Source organism: Misgurnus anguillicaudatus, chromosome 25, assembly GCF_027580225.2.
Source record: "Misgurnus anguillicaudatus chromosome 25, ASM2758022v2, whole genome shotgun sequence".
NCBI classification, from domain to species: domain Eukaryota; kingdom Metazoa; phylum Chordata; class Actinopteri; order Cypriniformes; family Cobitidae; genus Misgurnus; species Misgurnus anguillicaudatus.
The window spans coordinates 14,399,987-14,420,111 of record NC_073361.2 but is presented as its reverse complement, the minus strand read 5'-3'; the positions used below and the strand labels follow the sequence as shown (position 1 = coordinate 14,420,111).

At 38.8% G+C, this 20,125-nt stretch overlaps 1 protein-coding gene and 2 long non-coding RNA genes across 8 annotated transcripts in view; all 3 read right to left on the bottom strand.

Moving 5' to 3' along the window:
- Window positions 1-5,500: 5,500 nt before the first annotated feature.
- Window positions 5,501-6,992, bottom strand: LOC129429536 (uncharacterized). Its single transcript, XR_012368016.1, has 2 exons — window positions 6,851-6,992; window positions 5,501-6,628 (listed from the first exon to the last, which is right to left on the bottom strand). It is a non-coding gene; the product is annotated as an uncharacterized lncRNA (long non-coding RNA).
- Window positions 6,993-8,017: 1,025 nt separating this feature from the next.
- LOC129425740 (tripartite motif-containing protein 16) overlaps window positions 8,018-20,125 on the bottom strand; it is a 40,662-nt gene continuing 28,554 nt past the window's right edge. The window contains exons 1-6 of one of the 3 annotated variants that reach the window (XM_073863777.1): window positions 12,077-12,428; window positions 11,860-11,955; window positions 11,477-11,710; window positions 11,026-11,185; window positions 10,870-10,926; window positions 8,023-9,997 (exon numbers count right to left, since the gene is read on the bottom strand). In XM_073863777.1, the coding sequence (XP_073719878.1) occupies window positions 9,471-9,997; window positions 10,870-10,926; window positions 11,026-11,185; window positions 11,477-11,710; window positions 11,860-11,955; window positions 12,077-12,367 (1,365 nt within the window). In that variant the 5' untranslated portion in view covers window positions 12,368-12,428 and the 3' untranslated portion in view covers window positions 8,023-9,470. Of the gene's footprint in view, window positions 9,998-10,869; window positions 10,927-11,025; window positions 11,186-11,476; window positions 11,711-11,859; window positions 11,956-12,076; window positions 12,429-20,125 lie in introns of those variants that run through there. The other 2 variants (XM_073863776.1, XM_073863775.1) reach the window with 2 other exon arrangements.
- LOC129442289 (uncharacterized) lies at window positions 15,010-18,186 on the bottom strand. Of its 4 annotated transcripts, XR_012368063.1 has the most exons (4): window positions 17,821-18,186; window positions 17,176-17,392; window positions 15,971-16,187; window positions 15,010-15,399 (listed from the first exon to the last, which is right to left on the bottom strand). It is a non-coding gene; the product is annotated as an uncharacterized lncRNA (long non-coding RNA). The 4 variants fall into 4 exon arrangements; XR_012368064.1 differs by lacking the exon at window positions 17,176-17,392 and having other exon boundaries at window positions 17,821-17,838; XR_012368065.1 differs by lacking the exons at window positions 17,176-17,392; window positions 17,821-18,186 and adding an exon at window positions 16,508-16,713.

The window sequence follows — 20,125 nt, the reverse complement described above, 5'->3', positions numbered from 1 at the left end:
AATGGGATGCCCCATCTCACAAAAATGTGCTTGAGCTTGTCAATAACCTGCTTGCTGGTAATGGTGGTAAGAGAAGCAATCTCAATGTCTCTAGAGAAGTAATCTAAAGCAACAAGAAAATTCTTACCCTCTAACTCAAACAGGTCAACGGCAATCCTTTGCCATGGGCCACTGGGCAGGGGAGTGGTTACCAGTGGTTCACGTCTTTGTGTAGGTTTGTGCTCTCTGCAAAAATCACATGATTTCACTTTGTGATCTGTGGTCCGATGTTTGGCCACCAAACTGTCAACTTGGCTCGCTCCCGACACTTGGTGAGGCTCTGCACGACAGCCAATCACTGTAGTCCCACGTTGGTTTGGATGTTGGGAGTCAGTAGGGACCGTACCAGCAGTACAGCTCAGCAGTGGTGTAGTCTACGTGATACGCAGATACACGCCTTATACCCACTAGGAATTGTCAAGGAATTCCGTATACCCACTAAAAATAGTGCGAGGATGCGTAACAGCATGGTTTTGTGACATTTCAAACTTTTAGTCATAGTGAAGCACTGTCCAGCATGCTACACTTGCTACTTTAGCAGGTTGAAATGCATATAAATATTAGGCTATATATTTGGTGTGTGTGACTTCCTGCCGACTGCGCGATCTGATCGGCATATGAAATTACTATAGCGGCGCGAAAGTGACTGGGGAGCAGACCGATGTGGCGCCACAGGCGAGTGACAGCAAAGTACCGCGAGAGTGATTCCAGTTATCACATGGAGAAATCTGCTTTGAATCGCTCTCGCGGTACTTTGACATCACCAAGAGGTCTGCTTTGCGCCAAATGAAGTCGAACCTGCAGTGTAGCTGCTCACGTGACACTGTAAACAAACAATCCATGTGAAGTGAACGAGTGCTGCAACATAAAATCCGTAGAGTTAACAACGCACATGTGAGTAAACAACATTTAAATTATCAGTCCAGTTTATTACTTTATCTGGAAGTAAGGCTCCATATGCAATAAAATAAGCCCGTGTTTATGTCCTGATGGTTTTTAGCTGCCTTCAGCATGTTTGCTTGTGCTTCACAGTGTTTAACTTTCCTTCTCTGTGTTCATTGTTATATATCTACGTTCAAGATGTATATGATCTTAAACTTCTGTTTGTTTGAGTTTCCCCAGCTGTAAACGCAAATTGGCTATCACAGTTTTTTTTTCTTTTATAATAAACTGACATGTTCATACACATTCAGTTTATGTGTTTATGAGTAAACTTTCAGAATGCTTTCAGTTACATGAATATCTATACTGTATACATCTGTGAGTGTAGTGGTGCATATGGGGTGTATCGCTGGGACAAGTGAGCATAAGGGTCAAAGGGAAAACAAAAATCTAGACTACACCACTGCAGCTAAGTCACTACATTGACATGGCAGAAGGACAGTATGCCCTTTTGTTCTGGGCACTGAACAGTAAGACCCCTTCCTTCACTTTTTCAAGTAGCCATCCGAGTCTTGGCAGTGCCTGCTTCTAGTTCTCCAGTGGAGCGAGTTTTCAGCCATGGTGGCATCATTCTGCGTCCCTATCGCACACAAATGACTGACAGACTTTTGGGCAATTTGATCTTTTGCGAATGCAATGCAGTATAGGGGCCTCCCTCCACCTGTCCACAGCACGCATTTTATTTCTGTGGTAAGAGGACTTGAAATGACTCGAAAGTAAAAAGGTAGGACTTTGGACTCGACTTGAGACTTGTTGGCTTTGACTTGTGACTCGACTCGGGACTTGCCTCGTCTTTGACTCGACTTGACTCAGGACTCGAAAGCAAAGACTTGAGACTTACTTGTGACCAGAGATGTATAGTAACGAAGTAGAACTACTTCACTACTGTACTTAAGTACTAAAAGGCAGTATCTGTACTCTACTGAAGTATTATTTTTTTCTCCTACTTCCACTTTTATTTCAGTATATATTTTCGATGAGTTTAATACTTTTACTCCAATACATTTTTTATGTGCTGCATAGTTACTCATTAAACTCAAATGTTACGAATCATCCCAAACCCACATTATCACTGCCGGAGCGGTGATACACATTAGAAACACACACAGATTGTGGTCTAAACCAATAGGAGATAGTGAAGACACAATACTTTACACAATACTTGTACTTTTACTTTCAGTACTTGAGTAGTATATTTTAAAATAAACTACTTGCAATACTTAAGTACAAAACATGTTTAATACTTTAGTACTTCCACTTAAGTGCTGTGCTCAAAGAGCACTTCAACTTCTACTCAAGTCACTTTTTTGATAGAGCACTTGTACTTTTACTCAAGTCTGGGTCCCTAGTACTTTATACATCTCTGCTTGTGACTTGCATAACAATGACTTTGTCCCACCTCTGACTATCATAAGCATTAACTACTGGGTACATTCACTAGTACACACTTATTGTTTATATACAATTTGTAAGTATAGAAGTGTTTGATATTAGTTATCATATATGTACACTATAAATCCCTGTCATTAACCCTAACTTGCCTGTAAATACTAAATACATAAATTGTACATTTATTTGTAAGTACAGTAATGTTTCTCTTTAGTTACAGTATATCTACACTATAAGTATGTATCTGTTATTACCCAGTACCTATCTAGAGTTACATAATAACTACCAAGTATGTACCACTGGTAAGTACAGTAATGATACCAGTTAATTACCATGTATATACCAGTTAAATACCATGTATATATGTACCATATAGCTTCTCTTCACTGGTTGCCCATTCCTTTTAGAATTGATTTCAAGATTTTACTTTTAGTTTTTAAATCATTAAACAACACTGCTCCTAAATACCTCTCAGATCTATTACAGCCATATGCTCCATCTAGAGCACTTAGGTCTGCTGGGCAGCTGCTTTTAGTCTCCCCCAATGCAAGATTAAAGAGCAGAGGTGAACGTGCCTTTGCAGTAGCGGGCCCAAAACTATGGAATAATTTACCTTTGTACATTAGGCAGGCACCTTCACTTACTGTTTTTAAATCTTATTTAAAAACATATTTGTATAGTGCAGCATATAACGCAGTATGAGAGCTACCTGGTAGGAGTTATTTTTAAGTGTGTATTACTGATTACTATTGTTTTTATTGGATATTTTATTGTATTTTTATTTTATTGTGTTTTTAATTTTTTATCTTATATTTATTTTATGCTTTTTAATTTTCTGTTTACTTTATACTGTATCTACAGCACTTTGGTGAACACCTGCTGTTTTAAAAAGGTGCTCTATAAATAAACTTTGATTTGATTTGATTTGAACTTTGCACATTTCAATTGCCTTAGCTAACATAACAATAACCAGTACTTCCAAAGCATTTATTAATCATTAAATCAATCATCGGGTTCATGTTAATTTTGGCATTTACTAATATACACTGTAAAACCTGATAAGTTAACTCAACTACACCATTTAAGGAAACTGATTTCCTTAAATCATTTATGTTTTAAAACACGAGTATTGTGTACTAAAATATATTGAGTCATATGCACATATGCATAAGTTCACAGTACTTGAAATGTATTTGTTTTAAAACTTAAATGGTTTCCTCAAATGTTCTACAACATAGAAGGAAGAGAAGGCAATGCTGAATAAAGTCATACATTTTGTTATTTTTGAACCAGAATGTATTTTTGATGCTTCAACACATTCTAACTGACCCACTGAAGTCACACGTACTACTTTGATGATGTTTGTATTACCTTTCTAAACATGAATACCGTACATAGATTTTCAACGAAGGGTCAGAAAGCGCTCGGTCTAAATTTAAAACATCTTAAACTGTGTTCTGAAGATGAATGAAGGTCTTACAAGTTTGGAATGACATGAGGGTGAGTCATGGTTTATAATGTTTATTGAGACATATCAGAGTAGGCCATCATAATAATTAACTGTTAAAATACCACATGTTAGATTGTGTCGTGTATTGTGTACTGTACTGTGTACCACTTTTTTTAACAGCATTTTTGTTAACCAGCGATTATGTTTTTATGTACTATTTCAGTGAAGTGGAGGAATTTAATCGAATCATAGACAAACACATGAGAAAAGAGGGGAGAGCATCCAGTTGGTAGGTAGTGCTGCATACATCACAGTGTGCTTTAAATATTTAATATTTAACTCTCTCTATTATTTTTTTCTTGGTTCCTGCTTTATTGACATGAATGTTTCAAGAACCTTTGTTCCTATATTAAAACGAAAAGTATGCAATAACAGTAACATTACTTGGTATGAAGATTGATATAATTTTGTATCGTATATAATGTGTGTGCTCTGTGGCGAGTAAGATCTTTAAAATTTGAAATAAAAAATTAGAGAGTTGAACATGTTCAACTAAATGTTCCTGTTTTCATTCATTTCTTTATCTTTCTCTCTCTTAGGAATCAGTGAAGATGTTGTACATGCTGTTTTATGTTGTTCACGTCATGAACAAATTTGTTTTTGTGTGTGTTCAAATTCAACGGTTGCAATATATAATTTTATTAAACACAAATTTAAAATCTACCCCCAGAGTCATCCTTGTGTTCGCTCTGTACTTGAATATGTGATTGACCTACCCAGTCTCCTGAGGATGCGTATAAATAGCATGAAGTGTAAAACTCGTGCAATACATACGCCAAATTCCACTTTGGCGTGCATATGATACGCAAGTCCTTCCCATTCACTTAAACGGGGCATCTTTTTTTGTCGTTTTATTTATTGGTTTCTCAATTTTTTGTTATTTTTCACCATTTTCGCTTGGGTTTAGGGTTAGACTTAGATTTGCTTAATGAGGTTATTTAATATACAGGTTTCTCAATGTTTTTGTCCATATTTAAGCCATGGTCGCTTGGAGTTGGGGTTAGAGTTGGGGTTTGGGTAGGTTAGGATGTCATTTTTATATAACAAAAAGTTGTTCTAACCCTAAACCCAAGCGAAAATGGTAAAAAATAACAAAAAATTGAGAAACCAATAAATAAATCGACAAAAAAGATGCCCTGTTTAAGTGAATGGGAAGGACTTGCGTATCATATGCATGCCAAAGTGGAATTTGGCGTATGTATTGCACATGTTTTACACTTCGTGCTATTTATACGCATTTTCAGGAGACTGGGCTGGATTGACTGAAAAGGCTATATATAGGCATGATTCCTTGTTTATTTTACTTGATGAGTTATTAAATAATGCAACTTAGACCCAATAATTACTCAACATTCCTAGAAACCAGATTTAATTTCAGTAAAGAAAGCAGTATTTGGGTGTAATAAACTTTTAAAAAGCACAACCCCAGCAAGCAATAGCCTTCATTTCACCATCGAGGTTAACAATTGACCTGGTATATTCCGGCTATGAGTAACCCACTTCTAGCTAATGTCACACCACGGGGGTGGACCCGACTGTACTAAGGGTCACACCCCTCTCAACTCTTCCACCTCGAGGAGTTTCCCAAGACCACCCCAATGACCAGACAGACGAGTAAACTATCGTTAAATAGTCTTTATTAAATATTTAAAAGGAAGGGGGAAAAAGGGGAAGGGGTAATTTAAAAGTAATGGGTCTTCTTCCCTCCTCCAGGGCCACTTGGGATAAGGACTGGGGACAGAGGCTCTTTTAGGGCTCCGGCCCGAGAATCCGTGGCGCGCTCCGCTTCTCCTGGAGGCAGAATCAAATAAAAGTTAGTTGATGGTGTGTTACTTTGTTGCAGATCGCTACTCTTCTCACCCCTCTTCCTCTTTCTCTCTGTCTCCCGTGCCTTAGTCACGCGGCTCTTCAAACCAACACTGGGGCTCCTCACTCGCCAAGAATCTTCAAACACTAGTAAGTAATCGCTGTAAGCACAGGTTAACTTCCACTTCCAGAATACGTTACTCACAGCACGGGGGATCTTCGTTCACCCGGGCCTTCGTTGGAACACAGGTAAGTAATCGTTATAAGCACAGATAGAGTTTACTTCACAGGTTACGTTTCTCACAGCACTGGGGATCTTCGCTCACACGGAGCCTTCGCTGGAACACAGGTAGGTAATTGCTATAAGCACCGAACAATTTCACTTCACAAGTTACGTTACTCACAGCACTGGGGATCTTCGCTCACACGGAGCCTTCGCTGGAACACAGGTAGGTGATTGCTATAAGCACAGGTTAATTTCAGCTCACCAGTTACGTTACCCTCAGCACTGGATGTCTTCGTTCGCTTGCAGACAGTGGGTTTTCACTACAGCGTTGGTGCACCGTATTCCTTCGCCCATCCACTCAAACTGTCCGGGCGTCGTAGGGACTGATGGGTCCAGCGGCACGGAGCCGAACGCTTCCCGAACTCCCCCTCCTACTTCCACGGCCGGGGTCCCGAGTTGGGGCGAACTTTTGTCGGGGCTCCGCTCACCACGAGCTTCTGTTGGAAAGGTCAGTACACACACAGCTATAACCCTCAATCCGCACGGTACACTTTTTATAATACTCACTGGGTTTCACCACTGTCTGCTTTATGGCAGAACGAAGCTCTCGTTGACACACTCAGGGCACAGGGCTTAATTTCCTCGCTCTCCTTAGGACCCAGGCCACAACAGATGTCGTCGTCTCGCGGCTCGTCTGAGGCGAGGCAGTTTGGACGCTACAAGCACAGCATACACACAGCAAGTAAAGCGTAAACACCATCAATCAGTGAGACTCACCCACAGCACTCTTATACAACTTCACGTGATTTTTAGATCGCCCTCGCCACCTGGCTACGACTACCTCGAGAGGATAGTTGGGCGATAGCTGGACCGCCAATGAGAGTGAGATATGTGTTATTCACAGGCCCGGCGTGTTATTTATCGCTCCTCTGGCTCACCTGCGCTTTCTTTTTCCCACAGGGCCACTGCTCTATTGGTGAACGGTGCTTCCTACCAATTGTTTCGTCCGTGCTTCCGGTCAACCCGCGGCTCGCCCACGCTTTCCTCTCCAGTGGGGCCAGGGACCTCAAACACAAGGAAAACACACACCAAGCAACTCCTCTTCCAAGTATTATACAGATAAGTACTACAGCTGTTACTCACTCTTCGTTGTCAATGACTTCTAATATCTGCCCTGTTGAATGTTCTGTGTCCGCTCTCTCACGAGTGAAGTCTCCCAGTATTCCTTCGCTAGCTGACTGTGCCTTTCTCTCTTCCCCAGGGGAATGATCAAGCCAGCGTAGTCCGTCTGCAAAGCAGCAACACAGCGTATACAAAGTACACCACAAGCACCCCCGTTTGATGTCTTCAAAGGTCTTTTTATGCTCTGACTCTTCTCCTTGTCAGCCTATTAGCAACCGCTGTGTAAATTATCCCCACCTGAGCGTGATCAGGCTTAATTTCGGTTTCGGGGAAACCCCGGAAATTCCGGTGTTCTGAGTGAAGCGTCCGGGCGGAACCATCATCGGGCGGAACCCGTCTTCCACACTTTTGGTTCCGCCCTCACAAACCGTCACCTGTGACACTAACATATACTTGAATTGGGTTACATTACAGTTTTGCCAAAATAACTTGTGAGATGTAGGATAATCCATCATGTTAGCAAAGTCAACAGTAATTAGGTGTTTGGTTGTATTGATTTATTGATTAATTTTCATTTATTTTTAGGCTATGATTAGATGTCTATTACTTTTTTACTGATACCCCACGGTAGTTTGTGCCCCACTCACCCCTACATATTTTAGCGCATGACAAATTTGGCCGGAAACATTTGTGTTCCATAAAAAAAGCTACTTATTAACATCTGGCACTCAATAAACACTGCACATGTGGAGTCCTCATGACACAAAGCCTAAGATCTAAGACGACATCGACACCAGTATAACATATTTCACAACACAGATTATTTTTTAAATCACAAAAATACCCAATTTATAAGAAAGGAGTGTTTTTAATGTGGTAGGGAAATCATATTCCAACAGAAAGTCTCTTTATTCTGTGCTTTCAGGACTTTTCCGACATTTATTTCATAATACTTTTTAACCCTGATAATATGTGGTAGGAAATATAGGGATGATGGACAAATAATAATAATAGAAAGCATTTATTAATTAGTTGTTTTTTATCTGCTTAAAGTAAGAAATGAACAATACAAAACTAAATTTCAGAAGATGCATACCAGATGAAAGGGCACAAGAGATTTCAAGCATTGACAGATAAAATAACACAGATTTTTCGCTTTTATGTGAAAAAATTTTCAGTTTTAAAACACACATTACAGAATGATGACAGCTATACAACATGGCACACAATTACTGTTTAAAAGCAGATAAACAATCTAACAAAGAAGAAAAAAGTAAATCAGAATCAAATACATACTTAAAATATCGCTGAAAGAAATCAGTAAAAATATCAAATCAGAACAAACACAAACTATGTTGCTTCGTCCGACAACAACAAAAAACTTTGTAAATATTAACTGTTTAACATTCACTGTTGCTTCATTCTTACACCACAACTATTATTAGACCCATGGTTGAGTTATGGACAACCTTAACCATTGGTTTAAATTAATCTAGAAAAGGTCCATATCTGACCCAGCATTTTTAGAGTATAGCAATGCATTGTATGCATTGATAAGAGTTGTGTTCAAGTGTTTCAATGATATTTTAATAAGAAAATAAAAGACTCCTTACATTTCACTGTTACTAAATAATCATGTAGGTCAAAGTTGTGATAAAACACTATTTTATAAAACGGGCAGTTCTGGTCCTTTATTCTGAGTAATCTTGTCAATAAAGAGAAAACGCTTTCCTAAGAAGTTCTTTAAGCTCAAGTTCTCCACTTACCCAACTTAAACACTGACGCATTCACTCAACACTAAAAACACAATGTAAGTTTTAAACATGGCTGTGAATCCGATCTCTTACAAAAGTTCTTCACAAAAATGGAATTATCTTTTAGCTGAAAATTTGAGAGGTGATAAGAGAACAAATGAAGATAGGATTTTTTAAAGCGGAGTGTCTGTTCTTTCATTTTATGTTTATTTAAAGAAGATAATTTTTCTGTAAGGCATTAAACTAAACTGGGTGGCAACTTAAAAAGAAAACCCTGACGTGGAAAGAGTTAAGCATACTTCCAAGCATATTTGATCATCACTTCAACAGTTGCACAATATATATGTTAATTTATAAATTAGATGAATGTTGATTTATGAAAATAAACTCAAATCATATTTTCATTGTGTCTTAGCTCCGTCTGTGCTGGTTGGGAACTGCGGTCGGTTGCAGCCACACTTGTTTCTAAGGAACTACTTTGTCTGGCGGAAAAGTAATATTTTTACTAATATAATTACAGCTTATTTGTGTTTTATTTTATGAAATCCTGCTATGCATATGAAGTAACTGTTTTATAAAAGCAATAAGCCCCGCGAAGCATGGAAGCAGTGGGATTACAGTACATTTATGGTAACCCACTGCTTTTTGGGGCTTATTGCTTTAATCTGTTACATCTCTGTATCTATCTTGTCAGATTGCAGAGTTTCATTGTTGACTTTGGATTGATCAAAAACCCAGGGTAAAGTGGTTTAGTGAATGTGGTGTTGACTCTGTGTATGAGGTTCATTGTATCAGAGACGCTGTAGAAGGACAGAGATCCTTTAATGTGATCCACATACACTCCTATTCTACAGGAGCTCAACACTTCAGGGAGTTTAGTGTCTTTGTTATTGTGCCAGAATGAGCAGCTGGAGTCTCTGCAGTACAAACTCCAGGACTGATCATTAACTCCAAACCAACAGTCATCACCCCATTCCTTCCTGCTGATGTTCTTATATGACACTGAAATACTCACATCACCACTCCACTCAACCTCCCAGTAACAGCGTCCAAACAAACTCTCTCTACACAAAACTTTACTAAAATAAAATCTGTCTGGATGATCAGGATACTGCTGGACTGTGTCAGTGTAAGCAGCCACAGTGTTTTTCTTAGACAGCTGAAGATTTTTATTCACTGTGTTTGGATCCAGAGACAGCAGAATGGAATCTGATAAAAAATAAAATAAGCATTTAGCAATAAAATAATAACATTGATGGGACAACATCCTGCTCTTTGTTTAATAATGTTCTGCCAGCCTTTTGGTGCAAGGGATTTTCCTGTATGTGTAGTGAGTTTGTGTACTGAATATTCTGAAAACAATACACAACTACCAGCCAGGAAGAACAATAACATCTGCCTTACACCTGGAATAGCAATGTGCACAAACAGCTCACCTTTCTCTGTAATATGCAATCAGGTACGTGTGTACATTTTATAGTCCTATATGATCATATTTTTACACACAGACTGAATATGTGTGTAGTAAATTTTTTAGAAATGTTTAAACGCTGTAGTGATTGACTGCAAACTAAACACAGGTTAAGGAGAACATGTTATTGATCATCTCCCCTTTGAGGACAGACATCAATTTGTCTCCCTTTTTTCCTTACCATGATAACCCATTGATGTAGAACAAAAAAAGAGAAACACAGCAGTTGAACACAGATGTTTGTAACTCATCTCTACTGTATGTCACTGTGTCATTGTAGACCATTTCAAACGATGTAAACAACACTGGTCCAGAAACACTTCCTGTTTCAGTTTTTTTTTATTTCACATATTTCATTATCTTTAAGATGTTTGTTTAACATTAGTTAATTCAGTTCTATATGTTCTGTTGGTTTATTTTATCCCAATGTTTATCTAGTGTTAAAAACTGAAACAGGAAGTGCTTTTGGACCAGTGTTGTTTACATCTTTTGAAATGGTCTATAAAGTTACTAAGCACACTGTAGTGTAGTCATTTCATTTGGTCATAAAGTTGTTCAAAATTAAGATGTAGTGGATGTGTGTGTTTGTTGGATGGTTTAACTAACTTACATTGTTGGAAATCCTCTCTAGTTCTGGGTTCGTTGTAAATAATTTCAGTGGATTTTACTATAGAAATAAACAGACACAGTTAGAGTCATTTCTATGTGAAAACACAACATAGCCTACATCAGGACTCACTGCTTACATGCATGTCTGTTACTTTACCTCTGTCAGATATACGTTTAATCTCATCTATACACAAATCCTCCAGTTTATCTCTGAGTTTAGAAACAGATTTTCCCAAATCATCAAAAGTGGGAAGAGAACTGACAATAATGCTGGAAACATCTGAAGATCCAGAAGTCACAGAGAAAGACTTGAAACTCTGCAGGACAAAAACAAATAAAGAAAATCAATTCTCCCATTCATCTACATTATAATCATATTTTTAGTTTGCTTGGTAGGTTATCTTGTGTTATTCTTTATCCTTGATTATTTCTTATTGGCTCTTATATGCCTAATCTAAAAACATTAATCCTGTATGATAGACGAGAACACAGAGGTACATAACATAAATTGTAATGCCAGTAAATTTAAGAAAGAACGCTCTCAAATAAAAATAACTATAATGAAACAAACATAATATAGTCCATGTCCTCTTTTTCAGATCTGTTACCTGCAGGAAATGAATGTCATCATCTGTTTGTAAAAACTGCTTCAGTTCAGCGTCTCTCCTCTTCAGATCATCAATTTCCTCCTCCAGACGCTTCATGACTCCTTCAGCTCGACTCACTGCAGTCTTTTCCTGATCTCTGATCAGTTGTGTCACCTCAGATCGTCTTCTCTCAATGGATCGGATCAGTTCAGTAAAGATCCTCTCACTGTCCTCCACTGCTGTCTGTGCAGAGCGCTGTTAGGACAAACATTACAATCAGATCTTACTGCTGTCTCACACAACCTGAGACTCACAGTGAACTTCAGTCAGACTAAAACTCATCAAACACTTCATTCATCACTGAGTCTGAAACTTCTCATCCAGCAGATGTTTTTAAAACTCACCTTATGAGAATCCGCAGTCTGTCTCAGCTCCTGAAGCTTCTTCTCTCTCTCTTGAATTCTCTGATTTAACTTTCTTTGTGTTTCTCCCAGAACTTTCTGTGTAAAAGAATAACCATGAATAGCAATAATACATAAACGCCTCTTACAAAATCATGACAATATGAATCCAATATTAAACAATCAATGTCAATTTCATTTAATCTTTGTGAGTTCATACCTGTTTCTCCACATCTCCAGGTCCAGCGTAACAATGAGCAGATTGAAGTTTTGTCTTCTTGAGTTTCTCCAGCATTTCAGCAATCATCACATTTTTACCTAAAACAGGTCTTGGTGTGAAGGTTTGTCTGCATTGAGGGCAGCTGTAGATTCCCTTCTGATCCCAGCAGTCTGTAATACAGTCCATACAGAAACTGTGTCCACAGTTAATAGTCACTGGATTCTTCAGTAGATCCAGACAGATTGGGCAAGTAAACTGATCCCAAGCCCATAAAATACTGGCTTCTGCCATTTTCTTCACAAACACACAGAAAGAGAGACGTGTACAAACCTTAACTGCACTTAAGTTTCCTGTTCTCCTTGAGAGACATGTGCAAAGCATGTTTTTCTCGTGTGACAAGTATGACCTGCTTTTAGGGGTGGTTTACCTCTCTTCACATACAGTATTGATCCATGGTCTCCCCTCGTCTTTTGGAACCCAAAACATTTGTTATTTTCAATGAGGTATTTGTTTAAGAGTTCAGTTTCAGCAACTGCCCGATGTTTTTGTTTTAAAGTGGACATTTCATGTAAATTTGATTTTTTACATGTTTTAGTGCTACAATTGGGTCCCCAGTGCTTCTTTTAAAGCAACACTATGTAGTTTTTTACCTTTAAATAATGTCTCTAAAATTATTTCAGTGATAGAACAACTTTTAACTGGACAAATTGTACTGTTTTGTACAAATTGTGCTACAAGCACACTCTGAAAGTGGCGGTGGAGGGTAGAGCACACAGCCCCAACCCTCCCCCTGCCCACAGAAGAGTGTCTGATACCAGGCACTGTTGCACTTTTCAACCACATGGGGGAGCTGTAAGTCATTTTTACATTTAAACTACATAGTGTTGCTTTAACCTAGAAAATGTGAAAAAGTTCAACCCAGTAACTTTTTTGGTAAACCATTCTCTGTATGTGAAAAATAGGTCATTGAAATCTGGCTCCCCTTGTGATGTCAGAAGGGGATAATACCACCCCCTAATCTGCACTATCCAACCGCGGCACTGTCATTTAGTGCAGAGATCAGCTCATTTACATTTAAAAGGACAAACCCCAAAACAGCAAAATTTTAACATGCTATAATAAATTATCAATATGGTATTTTAAGCTAAAACTTCAAATTTATACCCTGGGGATACCAAAGATTTATTTTACATTGTTAAAATGTTAAAATGTTTTGTGAAATGTCCCCTTTAAGAATTTCTTGCTATTTCATATTTAAGCCTGCATGGACTCCATAAAGAAATGTATAACTTGATTATAAAACGCAGATTAAAATTATATTACTTTAGAATTCCTTGAACAAACTGAGGAGATGGTGTGACAAAAACTCTGATCATAAAAAAATTACTTTTTTACCTTCAAATGAGTTTTTGAGTTTTGTGTTTTGATCTTCACTTTAATAAAAAGATATATTTAAAAACAACAATGGAAAAATATCCAGTGTTCCAGACGGCCACCTCCTATTTAAGGTACCCAATACATCATAATTTTTTATATATATATTACTCTTACTGATTTTTTAAAAATATATATTATTGTGGGTTTAAATGCATATAGAGGGGTTGCAAGTTTACAAACATTGCAGGGTGCGCGCGCATCCAGGGGGCAGAAAGCCCGATTGGTGAGCTGATCTGCTACTGCAACAACCTTAATTATTGAAGCGTTCTTTATTGTTTGTATATAAATAAGACTTGATTTTAGTTGGATCTGTTTTTCTGTCTATATTTTTACAGTGTTACTGTGATACATGTATGAATTATAATGTTATAATTATAATGCTAGTAACGTAATAGTCGCATCTACTGGTATGTTAACATCAGGCACCCAGCACTGACTCTGTTGGTACTATTTTCCACGCAACAATTCCTTGCCATTTTGACTTACAGACACCGCTACTAGCATACAACACAATGCACTTCTCTATGGAAGGCCAACGGGGCAAAAACGTGTTAAAAATACGTGTTAACACGCACTACGTGTTAACGCGTAAATCACGTGTTAACACGCACTACGTGTTAACGCGTAAGTGCGTGTTAACACGTAAATCACGTGTTAACGCGTACCTACACGGTTTTCTTTACAACCACCTACTGGTGTGGAGCTTTGAAAACACAGAAAGAAAGAAGGCTTGGATATCACAGGATGTAATCTAAAATATATTTTGAGCATTTTATAAAAGCATTAGTAGGCTACAACTACATATTTTTAAACAGTTAACTATAATCATTCAACCCTTGAAATTCATGACCACTTTCACACATTTCTCCAAACTATATTTTTAAATACACTTTAACTTTATCATGTTTCTAAAGCCTAACTGGTAACTGACAAATGAAAACAGGACATTATGTTTTCACAGGTCAACCCATATGCATTATATTTGTTTGTTAGTCTTTTGATAACCACCTTAATTAAGTCTTATGAAGCTGCTATTGGTTTAGATAGCTTTATAGTAAATATAGTAGTTTTGCTTTATCCTTCAAAGTATAATTGATCAATTATAATTTTTTTATCATCATTAGACACACACAGGAAAAACAATAAATAACACTGGTGAGGATCATATACGTCCTCCAGATGCTGTGTTTTCTGTGCAAAATGTGTCGCGGTTGTAAAAAGAGGAATAATGAGTGAATGAGTCCTTTTTCTTAGGATGTTTTTATCTTTGCTGGAGATGGAGCAAGCAGTACTGTAGACTCCAAATACTCATCCTTTTCAATATTGTAATGAAAACAGAGATGTATACCATAGTTTAATGTTGCATGTGCAAATAAACAGTTGTTTTGATATGATGCTCTCTATTTTCCTTGGCTTTTTTCATAAGGGTTAAAGTGCCTGACACACTACTAGTAGAATACATTAGGAATGAAAAAAGATACATGATGCTTTTAAAATAATATAATATTTAACTTTTATTTATGCCATAAAACAGTAATTACTACATTTAAGACTCAAATTCCACAGGAAGAAATATCTTTGCTTTTACATAGCATTTCTTCATTTAATAATTGATTAGTTCGTAAATTGTTGAGGAGACAGGAGCTTTGCAGTATCCAGATGTGATAAGGAACATGGCCCTTCCATTGTATGGCACATTGCATGGAGTATGAACTACACTATCTTATGTGATTTTGTTAAATGGTTTATGAAGCCTTTAATGGACAGTGGTCCCCTGCTTCAAAAACAGCAGACCTCCAACATCAAGCTTAGCAGAGCCGGGGTGGTTGGTGAGAATCATTTTGTTTGGCTGAAGAAAGATGGTGATGACCTCAGAAGTGCAATGCCTGCGACACATAAATGGTAAAGTTTATTGTGCTGCCCTGGGATATGGATGACCTAGGAATGTTAGTATATGTAGGCCTAATGCACATCACAGCCTGTAAACTGTTAAGTCTTATAACTTCATACAATCAGAATGTCATTTATGTTTTCACTACAGTACAAAGAAAACAGAACTTTATTACATGTACTCTAGTAAGAATTAGGCAAATTATACTGGAATATAAACTCCAAAATGATTTATTTTTTTGCTCAGTTATAAATGAATCTCATTTAATATTTGATTATAAATAAAACCCATAAACAACAAACATTGGCAACAAAGGCATATAATTGTTTTCAACCAAAAACATTGTAATAGTTAGTATTGACATAGGAAACAGAAATACAGACTCTCTAAAAAATGCTAGGCCCATCATAAAGACAACTGTGTAACTAGAAATCAATATTAAAAGGTATAAAGTTGAGACCTTACTTACATCACTTGGTCAAAAAAAGTCACAGACTCAACTGTAAGCACAAAACAGTTTATTGAATGGGCAATGAAAATCTCAATTCCAGAATGCAGAGACTCACCAAGCAGCAGGGTGGCACTAAATTGAGTCACTGCTGAGAATGGCACCTTGCAGAAAGAGTCAGAGTGCAAGGCATCAGTCAGGAAATGTTATCAGGGAGAGCAGCGAGGCAGGCAGACGGGATGAAGAGAGCCAAAGAAGAGCCAACCGATGTGAAGCTAGGCATAGAGAGGGAAGATGAGGCTGGGAGAACGGGGCAGATGGCATCAGGGCACAATCTGGAGAGAACAGAGAAGAGTCAGAAAGAAAAAGCACTGACAGCGCATCTCATAATTAATGAGATGATGACTAGACGGAGGGGAGGATATAGCCTGGGATACACTGCATGATTTTTGGCGGTCCCAAACGAAAGATTACCATCGTGAAACATTTGTGGCAATTTCTGTGATCGTGGCTCTTCGGTGGTCCTATGTCGACCAGCGTACCAGTATGTGTTTAACACTAGCACATGCTGGTGACATTGCACTTAACTGGAGTCACAGTCGTCACAACCTATGAGAGAGGTGTCATCATTATACAGTCTTCATGCTTGTCGTACCCAAGTTTAAATGATCCATGTCGCACAGTGTGATAAGGTAATGATATTATAGGAGAGCAAAAATCTTGCAGTGTATCCTGGGCTTAAGACAATGACTGGTACGTGCATGGCCACCTGTCAAAACAAACCAATGACAAAACACACAGCGTACAAAACACATAAACAGAAACAACCGATCAGAACAAAGCTGTGACACACTTTTAGCTATAGTATTCAAACAGATACTGGTTGCCCAAATTCATTGATTGTTTCTATCTAATGAAACAGGTTTTGGAATGTTTGGTGTGATGGTTGCTGTATCGGTCAGGTTAACAAGTGAAAACTCTTCTGTAATCAAGTGCTATTTGGGGCTAAATATTTCATTTAGTATGAAAAGTAAAAGTTACACTCTGATTTTGGCCTAAAATGCTTAAAAATGTCTAAATTAAGTGCAGGTGCAAAGTCATAGATATATTCATTTGTGACAGTTCTACTGTTTGCACTTGAAATAAACACAGACATGACATGTAGATAATAAAAAATCTTTAACAAAAATATAATCTGAAAAAGGATAAAGATGTTTTAACAATTTAAAACAAAACTGTTTACTAATAATAAAACAGACAATAGTAGAAAGAATAAGCATGCATGTTTAAGTTAAGAAGAATAATGAGCTTTTTAAAAAGTACCTGTATGTTCAGTTGTGCGGTCTGGAGTACATTGCTTTGCATGTAGTCCTATAAGGATCGCTTGGTCTTCTTGAATATATTAAGTCCTATAACTGCTTCAAGTACGCATTCTCTCATCAGGCACACTCTTACAGCCTCAGGGTGGGTCACAATGTTCATAATTTGGTCATCTAAATAAGCTTCGGTCAATCTTGTGAATAAACACTGGGTGAATAATCTGTGAAAGACAAGCATATAGAAAACCATAAAAAGTTGCTTGTATTAGTAATAACTAGAATCAGATTTGTTTTTATGATTTTTGAAACAATGGTTATTCAAATGTAAAATCAACAAGGAAATTATTTAGTCCAACTTACTCTAATAATGATACACAGTAGGCCTACAAAGGAATATAGTTTCCCTCATATTTGGACAGATCTGTGTTATCAACTCTCTTGCCAGTTTGTCATGAGTCATAACTTTATGTTCATATTACGTTACCCTTACGTCAGCAAACCTGGCTTATGATGGCTATGAGGTAAGCTTACGGCAAACTCGACGTAATGCTTGGATCACTATATCATTAATTATTCACACAATGACAGTGCCTGTCGTAACGCATTCGCTGCAATATAATTATTCATTAGCTTGTGAGCGAGCACTTACCTAATGCTTACGATGAGCTGACGTTAAAATCTTCATCTTCTTCTTTTGGTTTAATGGCGGGTTACGAACCAACTTTAAAGGTGCATACCGCCACCTGCTGTGATGGAGTGTGAAAATAATGATCTGCCTCTTCTATATCCTGTTATATAACACACTATTCTTAATAAATCTCAAACTGCATTTGACTTCCTGGTTTTGGATCTTCATTTAATAAGTTGGCTATAGTAAAATCATTGCATGCTATTGCTTGTAAATCTTCCTTTAAAATACGACTCAAAATGATAGTGGCGAAGAAGTCATCTGCCATCTTGTGCTCATTAGTGGTAACGACATGCAATGCACAAATGACTAAAACGAGGTTTTTTTTTCTTTTTTTTTTTTTATTATTACCATTATGTCAGTAACAATTAACGTCTCGGTTACGTATGTAACCCTCGTTCCCTGAAGGAAGGGAACGGAGACGTCACGTCGTGACCGACGAATTGGGAACCGCTTCGCGGGTGACCTATCTACTTCGAGAACTATCAGAAACGCCAATGAACTTGGCATGCAGGTATTTGCATAATGCCGGCGCCGCCCCGCCAGGTGCGTATATAAGGCGCAGGTGCATAATACCAAATCAGCTATATTATTGCTGAGAAGCCGAGCAACAGTGCCCGGCCTTAAACAGCAATGGAACAGCAAACTGTGGCGACGGGACGTGACGTCTCCGTTCCCTTCCTTCAGGGAACGAGGGTTACATACGTAACCGAGACGTTCCCTTTCAGTCGGTCACTACGACGTCACGTCGTGACCGACGAATTGGGAATCCCTACCAAAACGCCACTGCAGCTGAACCCTTCCAGTGCCTGCAAAAGCCCTCCGCCCTCCACATAAAGGGGCGGAACCTAAGGCAAAATGCAGAAGGCCGGTCACTACCTGTTCCTTAACCCACGATAGTGAAGCAGCGAACTGGGGGAAGCGTCTAAACTGAGCGGAGCTAGAACACTGCGGAAGCCATCCCCTAAGAAGGTTAAATGGATGACATAAAAATATATGAAACAACCGACAGGTTGCTCAAAATAAAGTCTCTGAACAATACATGGTATGTTGAGAGGTGCAGAGCAGGCGCTGCTCAGGCACAACGTGGAGGAGGAGAACCCCACGGACTATACACACAAATGAACCCCACGTAGGGGACAAATGTGGACGCCTAGCCTACACAGGTTTACAGAGAATACATCAGTGATAGGTTGACAGCGGATGCTCCGCAACACCAGCTATCAGGGCGGTGGAGGAGAGGCAAAAACAGTTTTTGTGACGTTTTTGCCCCGATTGCCTTCCATATTGGTGCAACTGTACAGCACCAAAATAGAGGCTCCAAGCCGACACACGAGCCGACCCTCGGCATTCTTAACTAGTTAGTAGAAAGAACCCGAGTGGAAACCGGTTCGACACGAACACTATAGAATCTTGTGAACGTATTAGGTGTCGCCCAGCCTGCAGCTCTACAAATATCTGTTAGCGAGGAACCGCGAGCCAGTGCCCAAGATGATGCCACACTGCGTGTAGAGTGAGCACGTAAATTAAATGGACAAGGCACATTCTGCTTTTGATATGCAAGGGCTATAGTATCCACAATCCAATGGGACATCCTCTGCTTGGTGACAGCTTTTCCTTTCTGCTGACCACCGTAACAAACAAAGAGCTGATCTGAGGTCCTAAAACTTTGCGTCCTGTCTATATACACACGTAGTGCACGAACAGGGCATAACAAAGCCATGGCTGGGTCTGCCTCCTCCAAAGGCAGTGCTTGGAGATTCACCACTTGATCTCTAAAAGGAGTGGTGGGAACTTTGGGCACAAAGCCGGGCCGGGGTCTCAGTGTTACGCTGGATGCAGCCGGCCCGAACTGAAGGCACGATTCATCGACCGAAAATGCATGAATATCCCCTATCCTCTTAACAGAAGCCAAAGCAAGGAGAGTTAATGTTTTCATTGTAAGAAATTTAACACTCACACTATGCAGAGGCTCAAATGGGGCTTCCCGGAGTGATTTCAGCACCAAGGACAGGTCCCAAGGAGGAATAGAGGGGGGACGCGAAGGATTCAGTCTTCGAGCGCCTCTGAGAAATCTGATGACTAGGTCGTGCTGACCCACTGTTCTACCGTTTACGGGTGATTGGTGAGCTGATATCGCAGCTATATCGACCTTAATAGTGGATGGTGACAGCCTATTCTCCAAACGACGCTGGAGATATAAAAGCACAACACTAATCGGGCATTCTCGGGGGTTTTCACTTCGGGAAGAACACCAGTCGACAAA